Raw genomic sequence first — 25,283 nt, 5'->3', positions numbered from 1 at the left:
TAAGCTGTCACCGGAAGTCAGAACCAGAAAGTGGCAACCGTTGAATGCTGGACAAAAACTTAAGAACCCTCAATCACTCACGAAGCGGAGTCGGAAAACTTGATTGACAGTACAAAGAAGTCAGAACAGATTCAGAAGAAGATTTCAACTCACGATAGAAAACTCTAGGAACCCGCACACGTGCAGGAGTCCTTCACAGAACTCGTTTTTGTTCAACACACTCGACTACCAACTGAGGCGCCATTGAGATTTCCCCTGTCTCGGGGCTGCTAGTCTTCTGAAGGAGAACTGTCAGACGTACCTTAATGAAAGAGAAAATGTTGTTGACTCCAGGGGAGTAGACGGTGGAGCCGAGACCCGCACCCGCCCCGGCTCCGGGTCTCCGCGGGTATGCGGACCGACCCCAGAAAGTGGACCCAACGGCGCATCGGGTGAGGCGCTCTGCAGGTTACGTGATCCACATCGCAGTCGTGTTACTTTCCCATTCCTCCCGAGGCTCCATTTCTTTTTTCTCGCTTCGGATCGCTGGCAACTTCCCCTGAGCTTTAAATGAAGGATCGGACGAACGACTGAAGAAAAGTAGTGCGGAATTGTGACGTGCTGACGCTTCCAAACCCAACTTGAGATCTTCTCTAAAGACCTGCAACGATTTCAAGCTCCGCAATTGGCTGCTACCACTCTGGGTAATCGATAGTTTTTTAGCACGAGGGAAATCTCAGTCGCGTCAAAATCACGCGCTTTTCTTACTCCGCCAGCAGAGCCAACGTAGCTTCCAGCAGTAGGATCGACAATCCGCGAGGAAAGGTGTCGCCGAAATGAGTCACAAGCATCAGACCCTCCGCTTCGCGAGCGACGCAACGGCGGGCGATGGTATCTGGGGCTATCCAACAAGCAAGGCAAAGTGAGCAAGGCTCCAAGATACCGAGTCGTCGTGATCACATGCTGACGTAGCACGTCTTTTCAGCTTCTGCGAAGAAGACTACATCTTCACGCGCTACATCGCAGAGTTCATCAATTGTTTATCCAATGCCACGTACAGTAAGTGACAGCCCTGCCACATCCATCCCTGTGCTCATCATGCTGAACCCTCCAACAGTCTACCTCGCCCTGAAGTACCCCAGGGCCAACTCCAAGGCCGCGGTGCCATGGTACCGAACCCTCGACATCCAATCCATCGGCCTCCTCGCTGTCGGTATCTTCTCTGGCGTTTTCCACGGCACCATGCACCAGGAGACGCAGCTCCTCGATGACCTCTCTATGCTGGTCCTCGCCGGCTCGCTCGTACAGCCCCTGTACGCCTTCCGCCAGTCGCGCGCCGCGGGGGCCGCGATCACCACCATCCTCTGGCTCGGCATCGCCACCATGGCCGTCATCTACGTCCGCTCGGGAGACATCGCCATCCACGTCGCGACCTTTACCGGGCTGTTGACATTTGTCTGGCCGCGCACGCTGTTCATCGTCTACTGGACTGGTCGTTACTCGAAAGAGCAGCAGAAGAGACTGATGAAACAGTTCTGGAAGGCTTGTATCATTTTGATCGTGGGGTTCACGTTGTGGCATATCGACTTGGAGTACTGCGCTGAGCTGAGAGCCGCAAGGAAGAGCCTTGGATTGCCTGCCGCGTGGCTGCTGGAACTACATGGATGGTGGCACATCTTCACCGCTCTGGGCGCGAGCTGGTACATGAGGTTGATTCGGGAGCTGACCTCAGTCGAACAGGCTGAGACCGGGAAGAAGGCGCAGTAAATACTAGCGTGGCGAACTTCCCGCATCACTTCCTTCGACCCCAGCACCAATCCTCCATCATGCAATGCGGCTTGAGTTACGCCCGTGGGTGAAAGCATCCCCCAATCAGCCTGGAAAGGTGTCAATATTGATAGACATCATACAGAACTTAGCGTTTAGAGGGCAGCGTTTGAAAGTCAGGACATTAGTCTATTGGAATCAAACAAAAGATAATTCTTCTCAACCCAGAGCATGACTGCTGAAGGATCTAAAACATCTAGCTCTTGCATTCCTCCCTGAAAACACACTGGAAGCCATCCGCCGCGCAACAAAAGTTGGGTGGTTTGCACACTCCCTTGTTTCCTTGTGCGTCATCGCAAGCGACTTTTGAGGAGCAACATGTCAGCAACGGTCCGTCCAAATCCATGGTAACGCAAGGTGTGGCTTCAACTTACACGTGAGGGAGAGAAGTCCCGCTAGAATGACAAGTGCGCTTTGTTTGAACTGCATTGTGGCTGATGGAGAAAATGGTGTAAAGACTTGCTATAGTAGAGAGTTTAGTTATTTGACACTGGTGGTTGTACTTCCAAAGTCAAGTTCTAGATGAATGAGTCCATGCTTTTATACTGTCACAAAGGCTAGCAATTCGAAATTGCAGGATCAAGCCGAGTTTACCGAAGTTATCGTCTTGTCGGTATCGCCGGCGTACGCGTATAAGGACGAAGCCACAGTTCCACACAATGCGACTCGCCTAGATGAAAGCTCGCCAGGACGGTGGAGCTGAGTTTCAAGGCACAAGCGAGTATGAACTGCAAACTAATCGATAGCATGTTCTTCCTGTTCATAAGAACCGCCAGACTCCGCGTTTCAGCCCCCAGTAAGGCTGATGTACCAAGTGGCTGGGTTCGATCAGCTGAGTCCCGTGAGCGCGCAGGTTTTCATGCAGCAGTGTCAGAAAGGCCGGGGTCCCTGACTCTTTGCACCAAAGCATTAGAAATTGACAGCCGCCCCCGATGGTAACAATACAGTAAAGTCGTGCTGTCAATGAGGTTGATGAAATCACTGCATAACGTGGTCATCCTGGTTAAGCTCCAAACACAAAATGGTGGGAAAACTCCCGGATATTCGATTGAACATATTTAATCGAAAGTCAGGTATGGACCGTTGACCCATCGTAGGTCCACGGTCAGCAATAAGGTTTGGCTTCGCGTGCGGTAAAAGTGCTTTCGCAGCTGACAAAGACGGCGAGATAAGTTTCAGATATCTCCGCGTATAGGGCTGATCCAGAACCATATGGCTTCTCGAACGGTAGTGGTAAACTCTATTCTATTCTTGGACTTGCCCAAGATCCTGGGAACACACCAGATACTAGGATGAGCTCTATACTAGTTACATGACAACTGAGAGGGACCTGCAATGCCGACAGACCTGCTACCCTCATAGGACTCGTTGTGGAGTCAAGGAAACCGATCGATGTGACGCGGAGTATTCTTTTCTGCGCTATATGTTGCGTACTTTGAGTATCACTCGGTGGGTAATGTTACATGTCAACACGATCGATGCAATCTATGCAAGGATCATATTACCGTCTTTTGCAGATACCTATGCCTACATTATTCACCATGATGTCGACCCTACACCATGCAGTCTGCTCGCAGCGTCTGTATGTATTGTCGCCGAAAGCGTTTTGTCTACCGGTCTATGGATGGCCTTTGTCTCGAGCTCCAGAGTTTCTCGTGAGAGACCTATCTATTTAACCCCGAAAACCCAAATGTCAAGAAAGTGTCCCCTAGCCTTAGGGTTGAAAGAAGTCTTGTAGCCATGAAATGTTTCGCTATCGCCTCAGCAACTACGATCCTCGTCGTGGCTAATTTGCCTCTGTTCAGGTGTCACGGGTGCCCCAGGCCTCGGTGCTCAGAGTGAGCCAAGCGTAGACGTCGAGAATGGGATGAGCGTTGTCCAGGAGAAAGCAGGCCCACATCTGGCGAGAAGTGAAGGGGAAGCGACGCGCAAAGGCGTTGTAGGTGCGGAACCAGCCCCAGATGTAGTAGCCCGCAACGAAGTAGCTGTCAAAGACAAGGTCAGTCATAGTCTATCAGAATAGGTCAGAGGGAGAAGAACCTACGCAATGGGAGACTTCTTGGCAAGGCACATCAAGAAGGCGATGATATGAACCCAGGCGATGACAGGGCGAAGAAGACGCTCAATGATCTTGCGAGCCATGTAGGGGTGCTTCCTATTTGATTGTTAGCTTTTTGAAGCCTCATCTCGAAGAGAGCATGGGAAGGAAGTCAAGGTAGCGTCAACTTACTGCTTGATCTTGCGGATGCCAGGCTGGTAGATCACAGTCGTGAGGAAGGACTGGATGGCGTTGCGCTGCCAGCGGATCATCTGGTACAGCAGACCAGAGTCACGCATAACGAGGGTGGTAATCTCAGCCTGGGGGGCATTCTGAACAGCAATGTCCCAGCCCTCGGTCTGGAGCCAGCGGGTGAGGAAGACATCGTCGCCAGTGTTCATTAGCTGACCATTCCATCTATCATTGGTGATGGCCTCCATGAAGCGAGGGTCCTGGGCAATATCGGTGCGGACCATCATGGTGCGACCGACCATGCACCAGCAGCCGCCATCAGCAGCGGAGCGAACGGCCTGGACATTGTTCTGGTTGTCTAGAGAGCGGAGGGAGGCAACCTCCCAGGGAGTGATGACGGCCGGGTTGCGGCGGTTAGAGCTGATGAGAGCGCTGTGAAAGTCAGCACAACGCCGCGAAAAGAATTAACTCTTTCAAAGGAAAGAACAGAGGGAAAAACAAGAGTTTCACATACCTCTGCTTGCCAGTGACACCGCCAACCTTGGGGTCCTCAAAACCAGCCAAGAGGTAGGGCAGCGTCTCCAGAGTGCCCCAGAAGGCATCATCGTCGACGAGGGCAAGAATTTTGCCCTGGGCCTCCTTGATGCCAACGACCATCTGATAACGCTTGCTGGCGTACTCGGCAGTCATAACGCTGATGCGATCATCGCCCTCAATGATGACGGGCTTGACCAAGTCATGGACGCGCTGGAGGTCACGGTCAATGGTGACAATAATGATCTCCTTGGGCTTGTTGGCAAGCCAGAGACGAAGGCAGTCGGTGAACGTGTCGGGGGTATTGATAGTAGCGACGATGATGCTGACATCAGTGGTCTTGAAGCTGGGCTCCTGGGGAAGGGGAATGGGCTTGGCCTTCTGCATGAGCTTCTTGGTCAGAACCTCATCGTAGGCATACCAGGCCCTGTGGAAAAACAAGTCAGCTTGTCATTCTAATTTTCGATGTGAACGAGAGAGAAAGGAAAGACTTACCACATGGCACCAAGAATGTATTCAGACATTCCGAGTATCTTGGTTGCGTGTTGCTTGGTGTGTGAAAGGGCTTGTGTGATTAAAGAAGAAATAGCGCAGGTAGGAGTTCCTTTGTCGCGAAGGACTGGGTTGATTGTTTGTGAGAGGAAGAGAGTTCCTGAGAGGGAAGTGAGAGGAAGGATTTTATCGAGGGAAGAAGGCCGTCAAAAGGAAGGCGCGCGTGAATATTCACTGGATTGATAGATGAATAAGATGAGTGGGTGGTGATTCACTTCAAAGAGGCCGGAGGTGAAGTTTGAGGGTGAAGTTCAGATTATTGTCCCAATTTTGGAAGGTGCCAGCCTTCACCTTTGGAAGGAGCGGGACGGCAGGCCAGAGCAAATGTAGTCTGACTGTTTCTTCTGGTAAGAAGAGCTTCAAGGGCTCAAAGTCCCTAGGTGACTGCTGTTGTTTGGTGTGGATTGCCTGACCGATTATGTAGGGAATGGCAAGTCGAGTGTTATTGGAGTATGTGACACTTATATGATGAGATTGTGATTTTGAGATCGACTGAGTACTCAACACAACATTCTACTCACGGTAGGTATTTTATCATGACAATTCGTTGTGTCTGAGAGACCAGTAAACACGGAAAAGGCAAACGAGATGAACAAGACCAAACATCATTTCCTTTGCTGCTCAATTTCATCATAGTGCACTTCAAGTCTTGCAAAGCAAATGTTTTTTTCAACCTACAGAGTTGGTTGGCAATGTCAAGTCCTTTGGGACTGACGCGACATAGAGCTTTGTTGATGATGAATGGAACACTTATTCATACGCTCAAAGCTGTTTCGTTGTATTTCCAGTACACAGACCAATATCCACCCGCAACCTGTAAACATGGAAACCAATCTTTGGTAGGCTATGTCCTCAATTATGCCTTCCTCAAGCGACCCGCATGCGAAAGGCCTGAGCCACAAGCGCCGCTTGCTCATCTCTCACCAACTCCCTCTGACGACGACGAACCCTCCTCCACTTCCATACAACAGCGGCTACAATAGGGATGAGAAAGACGCCAAAGACCTTGAGTCCATTCTCATTCATGTGGCGGCGACTCTCATGAAGCTCAGCCTCCTGCAAACCAAAAACGCCACTCACCCATTTGCAAACGGTCTTGTCTCTCAGCTGCTGTGGAATGGCGAACATCTCGAACTCTTCCGCAGGATACACTGGGAGAAGTATCTGCATGAGCTGAATTAGAACTAGAAGTTCGGTGAAGGCGATGATGGCAACTTCGTCGGGGATGGGGATGACGGCGTCCGAGATCTTAGCGCTGAGGCCGTAGAGGGTGATTACGAGATCGAGGGCGAGGAGACCAACGGCCAAGCACTCCCAGGTTCTTATAGTGTGATTGATAGGCCGTATGAGCTTGATCATGGCGGTTTCGCATTGCTCTAAGGTGCAGATGCCGTACCACGCGTCCCGAAGCGCGCTGCGGAGGAGGGTTTCTGTCATCTTCTCGCACCGTGAATTCTCTAGAGAGAGTCTATGTTCCGGGAATTGTGGCCGAATGGCGAGTGCTTTGTTTTTGCTTCAGTCGCTTTTAGGCTTTGCTGAGATGTGTTTCAAATCTTCGCCTTTTTGCAGGCTGATGGGCCTGTGGGAACCTGAGGATCGTAGCCGATGAGCACAGGAATTGAGAGAGAGGGAAAATCAAACTCACACTCAGAGGCCGCAACTGGCCGTGGTTGCTGGGGTGAGTGTCGAGGGTGGAGCCGTACACATAAGTCCAAAGGTGCGGTATGTCCCCTTCACTTCAACTGAGCAAGGCGCCAGGGAGGTGCCCGTGTATGGTTTCAATATCGTGTGGATAATACGCGCTCTCAGGTTTTCACGTGATGCGTAGCTGAGGATGGCATCGGTAGTCCAGTAACATGGCGAAGCCTGAGCCTGGACAACATCTGGAATAAACAAAGGACGCGGACGCGTAGTTTTAGATGCATACCGGATTGGAATAGAGATAGGGGCTTCCCCCCTCATTTGTTACCAAGGCCTTTGCTTCCTTGACGTTCTGAGTGGTTATCGGGTTGTCAAACCACATGCTTCCGTCTTCGAATGGTACAGGTAGAACGGCGACGACCGATCTTGCGAAATGTCAGGAAAGTGATGATGTGGACAGCGAAGCTGCAGTCAGTCATCATAAAATTCGTCCGTAGGGGATCCGGGAAGCCGAGCTGCTGCGTGAAAGCAACAATGAGGTTCTGGATGAAAGACACGCCTTGAGCCTGTTAGAGTATTGGAATACCCATAGCGATGACGACGGTTCGACAGAGGTTAATTCCTCTGAAGCATTCTTTGAACGAGCTCGCTTCATACAGTTCTCTTTGCTCCTCACTTGAGCTTTGAGAAGTTGCACTTCTTGTGGGATGGTTTATGGGCGGATTGAGAGTCTCTTGAGCACTCTCTCTGCCTCTCCGTATTTCCCGCGGTAGATGAGGTACCGATGAAGCCTTGGAAGGAACGGGAACATAGTTGCGTATCTAATGGGGACGAATAGCTGGCACATGATTACGATCCTGTTCAGTAGCATGTAAGCGGCTCCTTGTACCCATAGCTGCCCGGAATCCTTACAGATACTGCCATTGATCATTCCGACAGGGAAGTTGCAACTCGGCCGATGTTCTGCTCGTCTGTGCGGGGCAGAATCTCTCTACGGAGATCCCTCCGGCGTTTTGGACGGGATAAGCTTATTGCGACGATCTCGAGAGATGACAGGGGTAGCCAGCTTGCCTGTATCATCTTTTAAAAGGGGCAAAGAGTGGCCCTCGCTTCCTTCTTCGCAAAAGATCCTCCATGGGAGCCGAGTGACCAACGCACGATCATGCAGATACGAGCCGAGCAAAATTACGCAGCCGAGGAGCCAGGGTGGTATTCAGGGTTGGGTTGGAAAAGATCTTGTTTCCAGCCCGCACGTCACGTTGTCAGTTACTCGATAAACTTGTGTCGGCATGAAGAGATTTGTAAATAGTATATGCACATTGACTAACTAGAGCCACAATGAAGAATAATGTACTGTCGAAAAGGAAAACACGCTATGTTCAGAGAGCACCATCCACCACTGACAAACTTCACGCTTAGCAGATGTTGCGAGCGCCGTTGCCGGAAAGGTTCCACTTGATGTTCGTGCCGCAAGGAGACTCGCGGACGGTGGTGCCGTCGACCTTTGCGGTGATGCTGATGTCGCGGGTGATGGGGAACTCGGAGCGGGCAGAGAGACGGACCTCACCGCCGCCGTTGACGGTACCGCCCTTGATGGTGACGCCGTAGCAGTTCTCAATGAGGATGGCGTTGTTGCCGTTGTTCGCGAGATCGATGCTGCCAATCTCGGCGCCGCCAGACTGAGAGACGCAGAAGATGCCACGACCACCGCCGCGGGAGACGACCTTTGTGACGTAGACGTTCGTGGTGTAGGCGCCGCTGGCAAGCTGGCCATTGTTGTTGGCGAAGCGGAGGGTTCCGTAACCGGTGCCGGCACCAACATTGTTGCCATCGACGAGACCGACCTTTGCGTTAGTCGTCTTTTGGAGCAGCAGTCCCGACTCGCCGCAATTCTTGGCAATGACTTGGTCAATGGTCAGGCCGTCAATGTTCCAGGTCTCGACGGCGTGGCTGCCGGCGCCGTTGACGGTGATGACTCCCATCTTGACGTTGGTGTTGGCGGCTTGGTCGCGGTCGAAGCGGATGCCGATGCCGCCGCTGAGGTTCATGTTGATAGCGCCGAGGGTGAGGTCCTTCGTACCGTAGAAGCGGAGACCAAAGTACGGGTTTCCGGTCATGGAGAGGTAGGGGATCTTAACGCCCGAGGCGTTGGTGACCTCGATGGCGCCGCGGCCGGATCGGAGGGCGACATTGATGGTTCCGCAGCCCTCGAAGGTCTTCCCGCTCTGAATGGCGATGGTGTTGGCACCGATGGAGCCGGAGGCGATGACGGAGACGCGTTGGCCGCTGCTGATGGAGTCGACGGCGGCCTGGATGGCAGCACGGTAGTCGGAGCCGGAGTAGACCTGGCTGGAGCCCTTGGTGGCCACGAAAGAACTTCCAGATCCAGTGACCTTTGCGTCGGGCGTGCCGGAACCGCACTGGGCGGCAGCAGAGGAGGCGAGCGCCAGCACTGCCGTGAGGAAGGATGACTTGACCATGATTGCGGGCTAGATACACGGCTATCAATAGAGAGGAAGAAGAAGTAGAGTGTAAGATGCTTCAAGACCCTATTCTTTGGAGAACTTCGGCACGGCGACACGTTTATATCTGATGGCCCCCAACGACTCAACCAGGTGGATACTGCGATGCTCCAGATGCGCGCCACTCCGGTAGATACTCATATAGGGCAAGCACGTTCGTTGGAGGACGAAATTAACCCGGCCCCTAGACCGGGAATGCATCCTCCGCATTCATTTACCACGAGCTTGGAGGCGGCTCGGCATGGCTACGGAGTGGCTACGGTTCACTGTTTAACTCCATCGTTTTGCATTACTAGAGGATTACTATAGTACATATAGACGCTACCCTGCCCTCGAATTCCGCACTATTCAACCTTAACCCTTTTTTTACCTATCTTTTCCTCTATTCTACCCTCTCCCTTATTAAAGGATTACTAAAATCGTAGTTTTAATAGCTTATTAATAAACTAATACTATTATTTAGAAGTAAATAACTTATATTTATATATAAGTACTAAGAGTCTTATTATTATAGAAATAATAATAAATATATTAAAGTATTTAAAAAAGCTTTTTAATAAATTTCTAATACTATTTAAGGCTATAGTCCTTAAGTTATAAAAAAAAGCCGAGGTATTATATTAATACGGCCCTATTTATTTCGTTAATATTAATAATAGTCTTTTTAATATAAAATATATTACTAATACTTTATAATTATATTACTATACTTTATAAATTATACTTAACGTTAATAAGGATTTTAACGTTATTTTTTAATTTATTTTTTAATTTTTTTATTAAGGTTATTATCGTAGGGTTAGTTTAGTTATTAATATTTTAATAAGTATTTTAACTTAATTTAAAAGCTTTTATAGCCTTTAAAAAGAGGCTTTTAAAAGACTTATAATTAGACTTTTTATTTATTATAGACAAAGCTATTATAATTAAAATTATAATATTACGAACTTCGATAATAAGTAATTAGTAATATAGTTATTTTTTTTTTATAACGAGTTTAAAAAAGTATTTTAATTTAAGTACTAAGTAGGTACTATATTATTTTATTAAAACTATATTCTTATACTTATAACTTAGAAAGAATTAACTTTCTTTAATAATAAGGTACTTAGGAGTGGCTACGGTTGAGCCGGGGGTGAGCGCCGGTTGGACAGAAATTGGGAAATAGGGTCGCCAGTTCGGTTAAGAGCTACACGAATGGCACCCTAAAGAAGCAAAATGGAAGAGCGGATTGCTTGCTCTGAGAAAACAGACCTTCCCGATTCATGCTTTTGAAACTTCCGTCCCTTGGCTCACACGTTGGACCTTGGCACGACGCTGTCTTCGCTTGGCGTCACCTGTGAGATGATCGACAGAGCTGCTCTAAGAACCTCTTAAGACCACAATTGATGGAAGTTGAATGGGAGGAGTTAATATTCCGCTTGAGCTAAGCACAACGTTATGGCTGATTAACTGGCTTTCAGTATTTTGGTATTACTCTCCAGTTCGTAATTTTATATGCTCAGAGTATTTACTTGGCAACGCCTGAAGTCAAGTCTTGATGCATAGCACTATATTTAACGAAATGTCAAGCCTTGGCAGTACAGCGTACATGCTGGCGCAAGGGGGAACGTCTCATATTGACAATACTTTTTACTTCGGGCCACAGCCGCTTCCCGGTGTGAGCTTGACTGTCTCACGAACGCTAGGTCCCTCAGTTGATCCACTGAGTGAATAACGTCATCTGAAGCTGTTTCTTGGGTGCTCTTGGAGATGAGACTGGTAGAGTTGCGGTTATAACACCTACAGTTATTGGGCAGCGGAAACGGGAATTTCGAGACGGGTTCTTCGGCTCGCACTTAGATGCCCCGGTAGGAAGCAATTAAACATTGGCCAGTGGCATGGTCTTCTGGGCAGATTGGTAGGCTTTATTTAGTGGGCTCATGCACGATCCTCTTCCCCCCGCCTTTTTGACTGATTACTTCGCGCCTCTGCCGACACTCTGCAGATTCTCGTAGAATTTCCGTTCAGCTCCTGTAACTCGCAGAGCCAAGCGTGGCTTTCATAGAGCGATGCTTGACAGCCACGGTATATGCTCAAACGCTTCTGTTCCTTTTTAGGGGGAAGACAAGTGTGGGGAGAGCTGGTCCTGACAAGAAAAGGTCGAATTAGTCCGTCTTGGCGCGCTACAACCCCTCAGCCGGCAGATACGAGCTCGATTCGTGACCGGTGCAGGGGGCTTTGGGTGAATACTTTAGTGGCTGCTCATGCTGTCGCCTAGTGCCAAGCAACGTTGAGATTGGGTTCAAGGCAAAGAACCAAGTCTAGCCGGAACCTACTCTAGTGAGAATTACAGGCGATCCTTTACGATCTTCCTGGGCCATCAGGTGACCATGATGACTCGGCATTCGGCCAAAACGGGGCCGATCTAGGACCCGAGGGAAAGAAAGAGGCTCTTAATCCTCAAAGGGCTGGCTGCTGTGAGAACTCTGTTCCCATGAGAGCAAGGAGAGCAAGGATCAGATCGTAGGCTTGACATTCGTTATGTTCAAAGTATGGCAAAAGGTCTTCTCCTTCAGGTAACAAAAACAAATCAACATCCATGCGCGTACTGCCGTCGTCCCCGTCTACCGGCCCTTGTTTCTGGCCGTCGCGATGGGTAAGAAAAGTTGGACTTGCAAACACTATGCTTAGGGCCCTCAACTATGACTTTTCCGGCTTGAGTCCTTCTCCGAATTTCGTATTCGTCGATCTTGTGAGATACATTCACGGTTTATCTCAGACTCATTCTGTCGCGTGAAGTTAGTCAGCGAGGGTTCCCTCCAGATACTCCTCGAAGCTTCCCTTCTTTTCACTGTATAGTAGAACATTAAATCAAATTGAATCGAGTCAAATCATATAGTGCGCTATAGCGGCCAGGTGCCAGTTGGGCACGTCCTAGTTCCTTGTTGGGCCGTAACACTTTACTAGAACGAGCCTATAAGGATGGCCGCAGCTGCGGTTTGTATGGCTGTGCTTCTGAACTAGCAGTGGAATCGCCGTCCTCTTTGTTCTGGCTAACCTCAGCCGCCGGGCTGTTGAATGGGGTTATTGAATGACCGGGGCTTGGGGCCGGTAGAGATGTCGCTCCTAAGGGCGCATGAGATCGGTGGTACGCATTGGTGAGTGGGTAAGCTTGAAGTATAATCTGCCACCAGATAGGCACAGGCTAATTGGTTCGAACCGTGGGTTGACGAAGATGTCAGTTGCACTATAATATCTTCTGCGTAAGTGTATAAAGGAGGTTCCAACCTACGGTTGGGCAGGCCGCGATTACCGTAAGTAGTGGCCGTAGTTGGCCCCTGCGCGGGCGCCCTGACGTCGAGGTCGAATTGGACTTCCAATCCGACAGTCTCACTTTGCTATTGGTGATATTTCCCACCATAGCCTCTACGTAGCACAGGGGCCCGAATCAGAAGCCGAATACTGGGGGATCAATGTGATCGTAGCTTACGTATCACATGATAAACTTTGGTCAGTTGGAGAGGTCGCTTGTAGCGTGTTGTATTAGGATATCACGACCTTTGTAGAACGTATCACTAGAAAGCCCTCGAGACTTTCCCAAATCGGCAGACATTTATTGATGTACGTAAGACTTGCCACTTGCACAAAACTCTTAGTCACTGTAATCAGTACGCTCTAAGAGTGCTCTTCTCCATAACCCATTACTCAGGTCCCAAAACTAGGTACGAACTCGAAGTTGTCGGTCCCATAGTAAGGTATACATGGGCAAATCCCAAGTCTGCAAGTCACTCGTTCTCGCTACTTCCTTCGGATTGGTATTCGTATGTCATTCAACTGGCTGGTTGGTATTACTATTGATGAGTCTTCATAGGTGGACACTCCTGATTCTATACGGCTCCCGTCCACGAACAACACCTTGGCCTCGGCCGACACTTCACTATTCCTGATTCAATTATCCGGAGCAGGATACAAGTACTCGGTAGGACTGAGCACAGTACCCACAAATATGCGACGGCAGATGTGTTGAATGATTTACATGTTATTTGGACCCTTAACGTGGCAATTCCTATGAAGCAAAGGAACAACTTTTCAACCTAAAGGTTTACTATCTGCATCCTCCAATTTCTCCGTGCTTTTATTAGTTGTCAGTGGATGTACGAAAGGTAGTTCTAAGGTACGTCCTGGTCGTATGTTGATTTAGTATCGGATTAGAAGTCTAATTCAACCGCGGCATACGGCCAACTACACAGGGGCTAATTAGGGGCCCTATTTATAATTATTATAACTAGCTTAACCTATAGTTAGAACCTCTTTTTTATACTACGTAAAAATTTATATAGTTTAATTAATCTCTTTGTTAACTTATAGTTCGAACTAACTACCCTATAATAGGGATACTAATATTTAGTTATTATGCGTGGCTGCTATTTTGAAACTAAGGACTGAAAAGGTTTGACCTTTTTTAACTATCTGACGAAGCAGGATTTGCACCTGACCTAGTACTTGCTTTAAATGTGAAGATGCGGCTGGACAAATCTATTGAGCATGATCCCAACACCCATGACGGAAGGTAGATTACACCTAGGATACATCGCAATAGATGGCGGTATTGACGTTGTGCCACTTAGAGCAATCGAAGCATGTAGAGTCCCCACCTCCAAAGTTTCTGCAGAGATTATAGAAGGCTCTGCCATCGATCCATCCATAGGCAGCTTCCAACTAAGATACGAACTTTAGTATAGGAAGATAAGAGGCCTGGCTGGGGTCTTACAAATGCGCCTGCAAATCGGGGTCCGGGACCCTTGTCATGGGCAACCCAATAATCTCCTTCAGCTTGACCTATAGGACTGTGAGAAACTTGAAGCCCACTAGTGCGAGCTACGTACCCCAAAGGTATTCAGTGCTGTGAAGACTGCGGACCTGTGCGGTAGCATCAATGTTGATGCTTCCATCAGTAGCAGACTGACAGGCACAGAACTGGTGATTTTTCGCTAGCCTATAATTCGGTTAGTACCCCCATATGCGACATGATAAGTGGCAAAAGGGGAAATTTACACTATGCTGCAAAGAGCAAGCATGGAGGAGGCGGAGAGGATATGCATCGTCGTAGTAGGTCGTTGATTGAATACAACAAAAGGTCTTCGCCGGATTGGTATGGTAAATACAGGAAAGGGGTAAGCGAGTGGTGGAATGCCGCCAGTTTAAATAGGTTTTCCTGTCTTCTAGCAAACGGCTTCTGGTCAAAGATTGCGTTCCAGCCAGCGTTCAAAAGTGGAAAGGGTTAGGCTAGGGAGGTAAACCGCAAATTAGCATTACAAAGTCAAGCGGTTGAGATTTGCCGGTCACGAATCATTCAACATGTTTTTTCCTGTCTAAATCGCTTCCATTTCAAGCTGGCTAAAAGGTAAATTAAATGATGCTTCAGCAAGCCTTCACCAGATGAAATCGCCATGAACGTTGTTTGATCATCAAGAGCCAAGATGCGAGTAGACTAATGATATTCCGTATAGCAAGCCACAGTGTGGATTTCCCTCGCTGTAAATGCCGGATGAAGATATCTGTTGGCTATATTGTGTTGTGAAGGCTTCTTTGTCACTGGCAAAGGTCAATGATAACTAAGGTAAGGTACGAATCCCAGTGTTGCGACCAGTGCGGTCACTCACTCCCTTACTCCGCCGTATAGCTGAAGAGTAAAGAAAAAGGTACAAGTGATAGAGTTCTCATTCAGTTGGAAAGCAGCCTCGTATTCTAATTTGACAAAGGCGACTAATAGATGACTCCGTAATGAAGGTTCAGGTTCCAAGTGTATATCCCACATGAGCCGTTGATATGCAGCGGTCGCAGTGAAGATCTTGACTTCAAAATGAACCTTATGGACCGGTTAATGGTAGAAGACATGGTCAAGCATCTGAACTACATTTTACACTCGGTGTGTTGCGCCGGGGTGCCCGAGTCTCAGAGAAGTGTTGAGAGTATAAGTAGGCAGAGCCATCACCCGCCATTTAGCCTGGTATCAACCACCACACGTCCTTCATTAATAACCGCCAGTATGCGCTATCTTCTCTTTTTTGCTCTGGCTGTCTCGTGGGTATGCTCGGTCATCGGGCTACCTACTGACAACGGCAATCCGCCGCCTCAGTTGCAGGAACGGGGACTCCCATATTGCCTTTTCCCCTCCCGCCGCCCGGCCTCCACATCGTTCACTAGATCTTTTACAAGCGATCCCATCAGCAGACGTCGCGGGCATTTTGGCCCCAATGCCTACGAGAGCGCTGGTAATTCGCGGCTCAACTACCGCATTTGGGAGGACCCTGTTGGTCTCACTGGTTTGTATACCGTCATTGACGTCGCTGCGCCAGACGGGCATCCAGCCCTCGCCAACTACGAAATCGAGGTCCGTCGGATTCCGATTGCGACACCTAACGCGGCTGGAGAGTGCTTTCAGACCATGACCCTCCGATCCGGTCAGAGAGGCGCAGCCACCGTCCGGTGGAGGCTGGACGCGAGCTACACGTACTATCTGACCATCTCGGAGGTTTGAGACTGTATTACCTACAAGAGAAAAGAAACCTGTAGATTCTATGGTACTTGCCGCAAATCTTCGAGATTTGGTCCAGTCTGCTAACCCTGTCTAGAACCCAGACCATCTTACTAGGGATCGCCTAACGCAAAACACACTTCACAACAGTTCAGGGGCTATTCGGCACAGCCTCTTGAATGGGATTTCGATGAGCAGAAGTTGAGGCTGATACTCAACAGTAGTTTTGGGGTCGTTTGAATAGTTCTGTCGGTTCTTGTGGGATATGGTTCAGTATGATCAGTAAGAGACTTATTCAAGAGATGGGCAGTGGAGATTCATTCAATGCTTAAAGCGGATGTAAACCTTGAAGAAGTACGTTGAATAGTAATGGAAGTCCGGCTCTCAAGCCCAGCTCGGGACCATTACATATGAGCCCTGGAGATTCTTTGAACAGTTGTCGCCTTGTCCTATTCTTGGTGCTTACCGTGTTAAAGGTGAGCGCTCATTTGTATTGCCCACGAAGTGCGCATGATACATGATAATGACCTCTCATTTTGCATATTTTCCAATTCCCATTGCCTATTGCCTTGTATTATATCCTACGCCAATGCCCACGGAAAAGATCCCACTAGGATTTCCTCTTTGGCCGAAGCATACGAGGCGTCGTCACCCACATCTACCCGTGCCGGAAAGGATAATAAGCATTACCGCATATGCTACTACGATGCTGCGAGTTTTGGCAGTCCCGACACCAAAAACTTGGAGTGTTTCTAGAATGATATTCAACGCCGTGACGGCCGGACCGAAGGCCTCCGCAAACCTCCCGAGGGATACATGATCTGGAGGGCCATGGGCCGAGGCTATCTACTCTACAGTACATTGTTTCTGTACATATTCTTCCAAATCAGGCCTTGAGACCACCAAGTGTTCTATCTTCTATAATTCCGAGGAGAGTGCTTTGCGTACGATCAATATCGATCAAAGCTTATGTCATCCTGGAAAGACTCCGAGCTTGTAGTAAGGTACTGATCATTCGCGCGTTTGTTAGTGCTGTTACTATCTAATACACCCACGGGCTCACTTGGATATGTAACATGGCATTTGTACGCGGCTGTGTTGTACCCGATATCAAAAGAGTCATGAGCATCCCACCGCTTATTGATTAATCTCAGGAAGGACAATCAAGGCGTGCACTCGCCCTGTTGTTGGTTAGCGGCCGATGGGATAACTCAAAACAGTATGAACAGCTGAAACTCACGCAATATTCAGCTATCGTAACCTCCGTGCTTCGTACTTTTCCCAGCCATTAAGGTTCTGGTTGCCGAGATGAACACCTTAGGCTGAAAATATCTTGGATAAAATTGTACTCAGTCATTAAATATATATTCCTGCGGGCCACTGCTTCCACTCAAACATGCTATCTACTAACTTTCACTCCACCAACTTCTCCTGCCCACTCTCTGATTCACTATGCACATCACTGTTGTGCTTTCTCTCCTGGCCGCCGCTGCGGTCCAGGTTGCCGCCAAGGACTTCTCTGCTACTTGCTTTGACACGTACTACGAGTCGACCACGGTTACATCTTCCTGCTTCCGGACTGGTGGGGATAGTGGTTACACGACCCGGTTGGATATGACCAAGTGCCTTGCCAATGTCGGTGGCAAGCTTGTTGTGCGTTATTTTCCAAGGTCTGCTGCGACTATTTAATTACTACGAATGCTAACTCAAATTTCTTCACAATTGCAGTGTCGTCCCTCAAAGTAAGTTGAAAAAGCATCTGTCTACGATTCCTCCTATCTAACGTAGCTGGCTAGTCCTTCTTTCAAGTACTGCGACTGTGGCATTGCAGACAAGAAGATCCTCAACTGCCGCTGTACTGATTCAAAGGGGGTAAAGCAGCCGACATCTATCGACCTCGGTAATTTTCCTGAAGAAAACCTCGCGCTGTAGAGGCGACCAGAAGCTAACATGCGCTAGACACGTGCTTGAGTAATAATGACTCTGAGTTAGAATGCAAGTGAATGCATTGCACGGGGAGGAAGGGATAGAAAGTGCGATGCGGTTGTTGTTACTAAGGTGTCTAGAAGCTAACATTCCTGATGGACTTGGGTACTTATTTGTATTACCTTGAGGACTGTGATAATCCTCGAGCTAAAACGGCTTCAAGCGTAAGAACTGCTCAAAACATCCTTGTTTACTATGTCGACTGTGAGGAGGTTGCCCAAAGAAACTGGTGAATCTTGGTAGTTTGGTTTGGCCCCCTTGTTCTCGGGGGTCGCGACATGCTCAAACTATTCCCTGATAAACTCAGCAAATGCTCCCTTAACACGCCTTGAATCAATAGGGCGGCGTCTCTGGACCTTGATAGAGGGGTTCCTTTTTACAAGGCTTATAAACAACCTTTTCCCACTTTTTTGAATCGTTAGAGGCCCGTAGCACGCGTTCTACGAATTTCTTCGTTTGTTGATGCGTTAAATCAACGCCTAGAATATGTTGTACGCGTATTTCAACATCCAAGTGCCTCTCCTGGGTTTGGGATAACCTCTGGAGGTCAGCGATTCCCTTTGCCCTATATTAGTGCCTTCTATGCGATGTCTAAGTATTGGTCTGGGAGTTCCCCCGTTGATGGAGGCTCTGTTGACTCATTCTTCGTATGCAAAATCCGCGAGTGCGTGATCAAGCTCATGTTCGATGGATTAGACCACTCCCTGCAAATGAAAGTATTCTCAGAGCAGAAGAAAAGTGAGAGCATTCGGAACAAAGTTGTTAATGTTGTGATTGATTGAACTGGGACTAATAAGGTAGCCGGGCATAATATCAGGGGGTTTTTAGGGAGAAATGTCAGAGGTAGCTACTTAGATCCCGGCGACAGACGAGCCGGCGCTTCCCTATGATACATAGTAGGGATTCTTAATTTATTACGCTAGGACAATTGAAACGTAAGCCTGAGTCATTCCATCTCACTACCGAAGTTAAATAAATAACGTGATAATAGAGTGTAATCCGTCGTACTTTGCTTATATAGTCTCGTGAGGACGATGAATTGGCCGGCCAGGTCAACCTCGTCATACTCATCCCATCTTGTCATAAACCTCTATCACTACTACAACTCCCACTCTGGTTGCTATGACGCCACTCCCTTCACTCATTATACTTGCTGGATATGTCGTAGCAGCACTAGGCCTGCCGACAGACCAGACTACTGGAGGAGATTCCAAAGTCCTTGAAGCACGGGTATGCGATCTCAACCCCACCCCCCCTGAGAATTTCTAATCACAAACGTGGTGATTTTCAGAGATACTGCCCTTTCTTCAACATGAATTGCTTCCCCAGCGGAAACACGAATGATCGTACGGGATGCCGACAGCATTGGTGCTCGCACAGCTGTTCTTGCCCGTCCGGCTGGGCCCGAGAATGCACCCATATTACCGACCTCACCTGCGGCGGATTCTAGTCGAGTTGCGTCAAGCACGAGAGAAGTACTGCATAGGTAGATCCCGGGGCGCATTCTTGCCCGAACGATCTGCGTGGTGTTGGTATGTAGTGTTAATGAAAGGTTGCAGCATCAACGTTCTGGTGTTTGTATATCACTTGATGAACGGCTGGACAAATGCATAACTCTTTTGAAATAGCTCAAGAATACCTTATTTCTATTAAATTGAACGGATCGTAACGCCACAATGCGCAATATTCTTGTCTTTCTTATAGTCTAACGAGCGCAACTTATCTACTCCCATAATGATAACCTAAATCCCGCTTCCTTGCAAATTGCCTGGAAAGATAGGAGACTTAATCTCGTTCATAGTCCGAAGCAAAAATGAGGGTGTCAGCGGTCTTTGCGAGCAGAGTCGTGTGAAAGATAAGGCTCTTGGGGTCGAGAATGCTGCTGCTCAAGCACGTGATGTCCATAGGCCAGGTTTTATGTTACTATTCCATGATACTAAAGAGTCAGCTGGAATGGCGAGGAGACGCTCCCCGATCCAGTTGAAGAGATATTGATACTTGAAAATGCCATCCCTGTCACACCAACATATGTAACGAATATTAATGATCAAGTCAACCTTTTACTCTATCGATGGGGCAGAACCCTACCGATCCGATTCCGCTGAAACTGTTGCAAGATCTGAACTCGAAGATATCGAAGTTCAAGCGCCGAAGAAAAGAGAGCTCTGGACACCAATGGTGCTGAGATATTCATTCACCAGTGTTGTATCCCTCTACCATTTTTTTGGGGTTCTATCATGGCTAAGTCCTGGAAAATCACAATCTTCGGCACATCACTTGGCTAAAGAGCCCTTTCACCTCTTCACGGAACATGAAAATAATAGAATACGCTTCAACAAGCGTCATATAGCCTCAATAACCAGTCTTTGCGAAAATCGCAGTGTGCCTTAGGTATGCCACTATCTTATGCTGGAATGATCCAGTTGCACCGCCTCTCCTTCCAAGTATTTTCAAATTGACGGCGAAAAACGTCGACTTGCGAACAACCCTTGCTTGAGATCCATATACGCAACATTACTGTTTTTTCAAGCCTAAGTATCGAGAATATAGACTGGTTTGTGGTTATTGTCCCAGCCCTCACTTTGCACTTGTCCACATGTTTATGGTGAGTTTCTGTAACACCCAGCTGTTGCGCCTCATCACAAGTTGATGCGAGCTTTGAAGACTACTCTGGAATTTCTGTTATGGCTGGCTTCTCACCCCCAATATGTGCGCAGGTTGTATGAAAATTTACGAAACTTTCCTTCAACTTGGTCGATAAAACCTATCAACTCCGCAGGTTTCTGGGAGATCTGGGCTGAGATAGAGAACGTTCGACTTGAATGAAGCACATTCGAAGCCTAACTTTCATTCGCCCCGGATGTCAGATTATGATCACAGCTATTTGATATGTGGAGAGGAATTCCCAAACGGTCGTCTGCATTCAAACTGATTGAGGCGGCGGAATTAACCTCTTGGCTTCGGTACATATCTCGTTCATTGCTCTTTGTAGCTTTGCGAATGGTGACTTTCTAGGCTGCTGGTCGATGCATTTAGGGTCACTGAACTTGGTCAGCTTGGGAAACAACGCCTACAGTCCACGCTCACTTCTGTTCAAGCGATTGGAGAGAATCGGAGCGTTTGATGCTCCTTGTGATCTCGTCAGCTTTGTAGTCTCGTCAACCAACATCTCTAAGCATTCCATCCTTGGGCAAGAGTGGTTATTCTTTCCTGTTTCATCTGTGGAGCGGCAGGGCGTACCGAGATTGGGCACGATCTCGGCGCTGATATTGGCCGACCGAGCACAAGGGGCTCTGTGCTCCAACTCCCCCCCTCTGGAATGTACAACGTGGTCCCAATTAAATGGGACACACCGCAACTTTCAAACACCCAGCTAGGCCCCCAACTCCAACCACAAGCTAAGCCTCCAGCTCACATGTGAGATTCAGCCTTAATGCGCCATCCCTAACGCTCTGCCGCCCTTCCAATAGACTTCAAAGACGACCAACGTATCTGTACTTCGTGGAGGGACGTTTGCACGCACATTCAGAGACGCCCATAATGCCCTCCATTCTCGCCACGGCGATCCAGTCTTCTTTACTCAAGGGCACCGCAAACTTCACGGCACAGATCGTCAACCAGCACAGGCAGGCCGGCGGCAGTGCCGGGGCCCCGCTCGACGTCCGTCGCGTCCTCGAGTTCGCGACCTTTGGCTTCATACAGGGCCACATCAACTACTGGTGGCAGCACTTTCTCGAAGACCAGTTTCCCAACTCGGCGTCGTCGGCCCGCGGCAGGGGAAGGAAGGCGTCCATCGTTGAGCCCAAGATCGAGAAGCCCGAGAAACCCGAGAAGGCGGCCCCCAAGAACTATTTCAATGTCGCACGCAAGGTGCTTGTCGACCAGACCGTCGGCCTGTTCATGATGAACTCGGCCTTTCTTCTCATCACGTCTGCCCTGCGCTTTGGTTTCTCTCCGATCGTCTACCAGATCTGGAGCGAGAGGATATTCGACCTCATCAAGGCTGCGTGGAAGTTTTGGCCTCTGGTGGCTATGCTCAATTTCGCCCTCGTGCCCGTGGGCTATCGAGCGCTGGTAGGCATGTGTGTTGGATTTATATGGAACATGTTTCTCACGTTTTTCCTATTGTAACTTGCATGCCGGAAGGCCTTTCATTCTTTCTCTTTGTGCACATCACGGGTTGCATCAAAAAGCGTGGAGTTTTTTTCGGGTTCGAAATGGTTGATCCATGTATTCTTGCCTGCCACCTGGCTAGTCTTGGGGAGAAGACGGGCCGCACGGGGTTATTCTCGTCATAATCAATTGACTGCTCACAGCTCATCATGAACGGCTTGCTCAGCCGCCTTTCCGGCTGAAGACTTTTCATCCCCTGTCTTACTCATAGGTCCGAGTATGGTGAAAATGACCCGGCGATAGGAAACCAGTGTACCATCAGAGACCTCAAGGATGAGATGCATATGCTTGTCGTCATTCGGGTGACGATTTCTGCCTGGGGCACGGAGAGCCTCCTCTGAAGGCATTGTGACTGTGATAATGGGAGCGTCGGTATCACTCAGCTCCAGTCTGCCGACGTCTCGTCCTGGATTATTGTTGTTTGATGATGGCTCCAAGTACTGCCACCACTTGTACGTCAACTCTCCTCCGTCCGGGTCGCAAGACTCTCGCGCATCGAGCCCGATGACGTCCTCCTCCTTGACGACCATTTTCACAATCTTGCGAGACGTGTCTCCATTCAGCACCACGACAGGGGCATGGTGAGCATCACCGAATTCAGGACTGGCGGACCACTTGATACGGGCAGCAAAGTCGTTCTGGAACGCCTCCCTCCATCTCCACACGGTCGCCTGCGAACTCATGATCGTCCTTCCCGAAATCCCTTTCAGGACGTCCACCGTATCCGCGTAATGACCCTCACCGTAGGTGACGGGTCCATATCGGCCGCCCCAAGATCCCCATTCCGGATATTCGGGGTCGGAGAGCCCGTTGGGGATCAGGTAGAGAAGCGAAGGTGTATCGCCCTCGACAATGAAGTCAGCGTCAGGATACTTCGCCCCCAATGGCCCGACACTCTGGATATTCTGCCTGATCCAATCTGGCGATATGACCTCCTGGTTTGAGAAGCTCGGAAAGTTGTAGTACTCCTCACCCGAGATGCCGCCCCACGCGGCAACGGCGTAGCGGTTGAAGTGATGGACACTGGCAATGTAAAAGAGTTGCGGCCAGTTTCGACGGATCCACGAGCCGGTATTGTCCTGATCAGAAATCGCATAAACGCGGAGCTTGGAGACGAAAGTTTCGATCTCGGAGGACGATCGCGTCGCGTTGACGTGCCACAACGCCTGCGCCAGGACGGACGCCCCTCCCCATACCGGGACCCAGAGCGGCTCGTCCGAGGCGTCGACTGCTTTTACAAGCTTGTCGGAACCCTCGCTGTCCTTTTCTTCGCCGACGCCGTCCATGCCGTAGACCGGCAAGCCGGTGGCAATTAGGCCTTTGAGATAGGATGCTTCAGGCCAGCCGGGAGCATGTTTCTTTAGGTTTAGCAGTGCTTCGCCGTATGCGTCAACAATATCGTGCATCTGGTCTGGACGGGTGGTGTCATTCAGCCAAACACTCGTCGTCGCCACTAGACCTTCAATCTGAAGATCATTAGCATAGACTAGAAGTCGCACGAGCGACTGCGCATCATCGGGCTCGTTGGCGATGTCGCTCAAGAGGAATACGCGGGGCTTTTCAGGGGTTGAGGGCGTGCATTGTGACGCGAGAGATGGTACGATGCAAGAAAGGAGCAAGGTGGCTCTTGAAAGACTTGATGAGCAATGCATTGTGAAGCAATACCAGCAAAAACGAAGGTCGGAAGATTAAACAACTTCAAGATACTGACTAGTGAGCTTTCCGTGAGAGGAAGTATTTGTGGTACTCCAAGCTTGCGCTTGAAGCTGGTGACTGCTGCGACGCTTCTGGTTGCCTTATTGGGAATGAACAAACATGGGTCAAAAGTCACCGCCAACCTGAACACTGCGCCAGTCAAGCACTCTCGGACTTCTATCCGTGTGCCGAACACCAGTCTCATTCAATTCCATGACGTTTTCCAGAAGGAGGATGCCTGACTTAGAAGCCGAGTATATCAAACAACCTCACGATAGCCCTTGGTGCTTAGCTTGTTCGCATGAAAACTTATCGGATAGATATGCAACTATAAATCATCGCTTGGCGCTTAGTTGATTCTGCCCGGTAAGACCACCTATCCCCCCCCCCCCCCAGGTATTTCGCGACTATCTCAGACAAGAAGTTTCCCTCACCTCAATACCTGACAGAAATCGTTGCACAAATTACCCAGCCACTTTAGAACAGGCTTTCTACTACGGCATATCCTTCACAGCAGATTTCCAGGCCGAGCGGCCCGAAACAAGCTTCCACAAATCTTCAACATGTGGTCTCGCGGTAACTTCTTCGTACAACCCTAGCAAGTGGATGTAAGGCATCCAGGTGAAGATATATATGTCAGCAAGGCTGAAGTTCTATCGCACGGTTAGAGGAAGCCTCGAGCCTAGCAACGTAGCCCGGATAGCAAGAGGTGCATTTGATCTTACATTCCCAGCTAGGTAAGCATTGGAGCCCAGGAAGTCTTCGTAATAGTCAAGTGCAGTTTTGAACATTTCAGTTGCTTTTTCCACTTGAGAAGGATACGCCGGCTCAGCTGGGCTTAGGTAGGTCGCGTTGTCAGTAGAGAATTACTACTTAAGAGTCGAGCAGTTTGGCCTTACTTCTTCCACATCTTCTCGTTGCACAACGTCCTAACGGATGGGTCAAAGTAGGAGTAGTCAATACTGAGAGCCTTCTCAAAGTTCCCAATCTTGACTGGATCACCGCTCATGACGGCATCAAGAGAGCTAAAGGGACCGCCAAACTCGGTGACGAGGTAGCGGCAAATGGCTCGGGATTCAAAGAGTTGAAAATCTGCATCTTGGATGACAGGCATGCGACCAAAGGGGTGTTGTTCCTTGACGTATGCGGGATTCTGATGCTGATTGTCAGAGCTTCATGGATGGAGATGTGTGAATGAACTTTGAGCAGGCCACAGCTACGAACCTTTTGTTCTTCCTTCATGAGGTTAACTTGGGTCAAATCGTACTCGAGCCCAAGTTCATTGAGAGTAATCAGCACTCTGTGGACACAGGAAGGAAGATGTCACGGAGCCGCAAAGTTTGATCGACATTGTGAGTTGGTAAGCCTTGAATTTGACGAAGTATTTATCCAAGAGAGATTGAAGATTCTTTGCTTGTGAGGAACGTAACTGTGAAGGGTGGATCACTGTATGACAAGGAGACACGATGTTCGAAACATGGCGACTTGACGTCTATCATCTCAAACCAAGAGAGAAGTCAGGAGGAAAATGTACAACCCAGCCGACGGCACGAGTTTGTCAAAGCATAGGAGCTCATCGCAAGTGCTGAAGCGTCACTTTGCTTCATAATCAATCGCGATCGCT

The 25,283-nt window shown here is 49.0% G+C and overlaps 13 protein-coding genes across 13 annotated transcripts; 5 read left to right on the top strand and 8 right to left on the bottom strand.

Moving 5' to 3' along the window:
* Positions 1-815: 815 nt before the first annotated feature.
* Positions 816-1,746, top strand: CCOS01_01907 (alkaline phytoceramidase; the record flags this gene model as incomplete). The annotated part of the gene is made up of 3 exons (XM_060450099.1): positions 816-901; positions 965-1,038; positions 1,097-1,746. 3 exons carry the CDS (start codon positions 816-818, stop codon positions 1,744-1,746), a joined length of 810 nt encoding a protein of 269 aa, XP_060318749.1.
* A 256-nt stretch (positions 1,747-2,002) lies between these two features.
* On the bottom strand, positions 2,003-2,235 carry CCOS01_01906 (uncharacterized protein; the record flags this gene model as incomplete). The annotated part of the gene is made up of 2 exons (XM_060450098.1): positions 2,003-2,109; positions 2,181-2,235. The coding sequence occupies 2 exons, from the start codon at positions 2,233-2,235 to the stop codon at positions 2,003-2,005; spliced, it is 162 nt and encodes a 53-aa protein (XP_060318748.1).
* Positions 2,236-3,607: 1,372 nt separating this feature from the next.
* On the bottom strand, positions 3,608-5,094 carry CCOS01_01905 (glycosyltransferase family 2; the record flags this gene model as incomplete). Its single annotated transcript, XM_060450097.1, has 5 exons — positions 3,608-3,791; positions 3,851-3,961; positions 4,037-4,468; positions 4,551-4,997; positions 5,066-5,094. 5 exons carry the CDS (start codon positions 5,092-5,094, stop codon positions 3,608-3,610), a joined length of 1,203 nt encoding a protein of 400 aa, XP_060318747.1.
* Positions 5,095-5,989: 895 nt separating this feature from the next.
* CCOS01_01904 (uncharacterized protein) lies at positions 5,990-6,559 on the bottom strand (the record flags this gene model as incomplete). Its single annotated transcript, XM_060450096.1, has 1 exon — positions 5,990-6,559. The coding sequence occupies one exon, from the start codon at positions 6,557-6,559 to the stop codon at positions 5,990-5,992; it is 570 nt and encodes a 189-aa protein (XP_060318746.1).
* A 1,619-nt stretch (positions 6,560-8,178) lies between these two features.
* CCOS01_01903 (parallel beta-helix repeat protein) lies at positions 8,179-9,243 on the bottom strand (the record flags this gene model as incomplete). The annotated part of the gene is made up of 1 exon (XM_060450095.1): positions 8,179-9,243. One exon carries the CDS (start codon positions 9,241-9,243, stop codon positions 8,179-8,181), a length of 1,065 nt encoding a protein of 354 aa, XP_060318745.1.
* Positions 9,244-13,848: 4,605 nt separating this feature from the next.
* On the bottom strand, positions 13,849-14,369 carry CCOS01_01902 (uncharacterized protein; the record flags this gene model as incomplete). The annotated part of the gene is made up of 4 exons (XM_060450094.1): positions 13,849-13,986; positions 14,039-14,106; positions 14,154-14,263; positions 14,323-14,369. 4 exons carry the CDS (start codon positions 14,367-14,369, stop codon positions 13,849-13,851), a joined length of 363 nt encoding a protein of 120 aa, XP_060318744.1.
* Positions 14,370-15,316: 947 nt separating this feature from the next.
* CCOS01_01901 (uncharacterized protein) lies at positions 15,317-15,808 on the top strand (the record flags this gene model as incomplete). The annotated part of the gene is made up of 1 exon (XM_060450093.1): positions 15,317-15,808. The coding sequence occupies one exon, from the start codon at positions 15,317-15,319 to the stop codon at positions 15,806-15,808; it is 492 nt and encodes a 163-aa protein (XP_060318743.1).
* A 1,449-nt stretch (positions 15,809-17,257) lies between these two features.
* Positions 17,258-17,737, top strand: CCOS01_01900 (uncharacterized protein; the record flags this gene model as incomplete). The annotated part of the gene is made up of 3 exons (XM_060450092.1): positions 17,258-17,458; positions 17,534-17,547; positions 17,602-17,737. The coding sequence occupies 3 exons, from the start codon at positions 17,258-17,260 to the stop codon at positions 17,735-17,737; spliced, it is 351 nt and encodes a 116-aa protein (XP_060318742.1).
* A 2,703-nt stretch (positions 17,738-20,440) lies between these two features.
* On the top strand, positions 20,441-20,617 carry CCOS01_01899 (uncharacterized protein; the record flags this gene model as incomplete). Its single annotated transcript, XM_060450091.1, has 1 exon — positions 20,441-20,617. The coding sequence occupies one exon, from the start codon at positions 20,441-20,443 to the stop codon at positions 20,615-20,617; it is 177 nt and encodes a 58-aa protein (XP_060318741.1).
* A 714-nt stretch (positions 20,618-21,331) lies between these two features.
* CCOS01_01898 (Mpv17/PMP22 family protein) lies at positions 21,332-21,922 on the top strand (the record flags this gene model as incomplete). Its single annotated transcript, XM_060450090.1, has 1 exon — positions 21,332-21,922. One exon carries the CDS (start codon positions 21,332-21,334, stop codon positions 21,920-21,922), a length of 591 nt encoding a protein of 196 aa, XP_060318740.1.
* Positions 21,923-22,101: 179 nt separating this feature from the next.
* On the bottom strand, positions 22,102-23,616 carry CCOS01_01897 (uncharacterized protein; the record flags this gene model as incomplete). Its single annotated transcript, XM_060450089.1, has 1 exon — positions 22,102-23,616. The coding sequence occupies one exon, from the start codon at positions 23,614-23,616 to the stop codon at positions 22,102-22,104; it is 1,515 nt and encodes a 504-aa protein (XP_060318739.1).
* Positions 23,617-24,153: 537 nt separating this feature from the next.
* CCOS01_01896 (uncharacterized protein) lies at positions 24,154-24,450 on the bottom strand (the record flags this gene model as incomplete). Its single annotated transcript, XM_060450088.1, has 2 exons — positions 24,154-24,312; positions 24,385-24,450. 2 exons carry the CDS (start codon positions 24,448-24,450, stop codon positions 24,154-24,156), a joined length of 225 nt encoding a protein of 74 aa, XP_060318738.1.
* A 104-nt stretch (positions 24,451-24,554) lies between these two features.
* CCOS01_01895 (uncharacterized protein) lies at positions 24,555-24,901 on the bottom strand (the record flags this gene model as incomplete). The annotated part of the gene is made up of 2 exons (XM_060450087.1): positions 24,555-24,812; positions 24,884-24,901. The coding sequence occupies 2 exons, from the start codon at positions 24,899-24,901 to the stop codon at positions 24,555-24,557; spliced, it is 276 nt and encodes a 91-aa protein (XP_060318737.1).
* Between the last annotated feature and the right edge of the window lie 382 nt (positions 24,902-25,283).

Source organism: Colletotrichum costaricense, assembly GCF_030867565.1.
Source record: "Colletotrichum costaricense strain IMI 309622 chromosome Unknown Scaffold_2.1, whole genome shotgun sequence".
NCBI classification, from domain to species: Eukaryota; Fungi; Ascomycota; class Sordariomycetes; order Glomerellales; family Glomerellaceae; genus Colletotrichum; species Colletotrichum costaricense.
The sequence above is the reverse complement of the archived record's forward strand: the minus strand, read 5'-3'. Positions and strand labels throughout refer to the sequence as shown.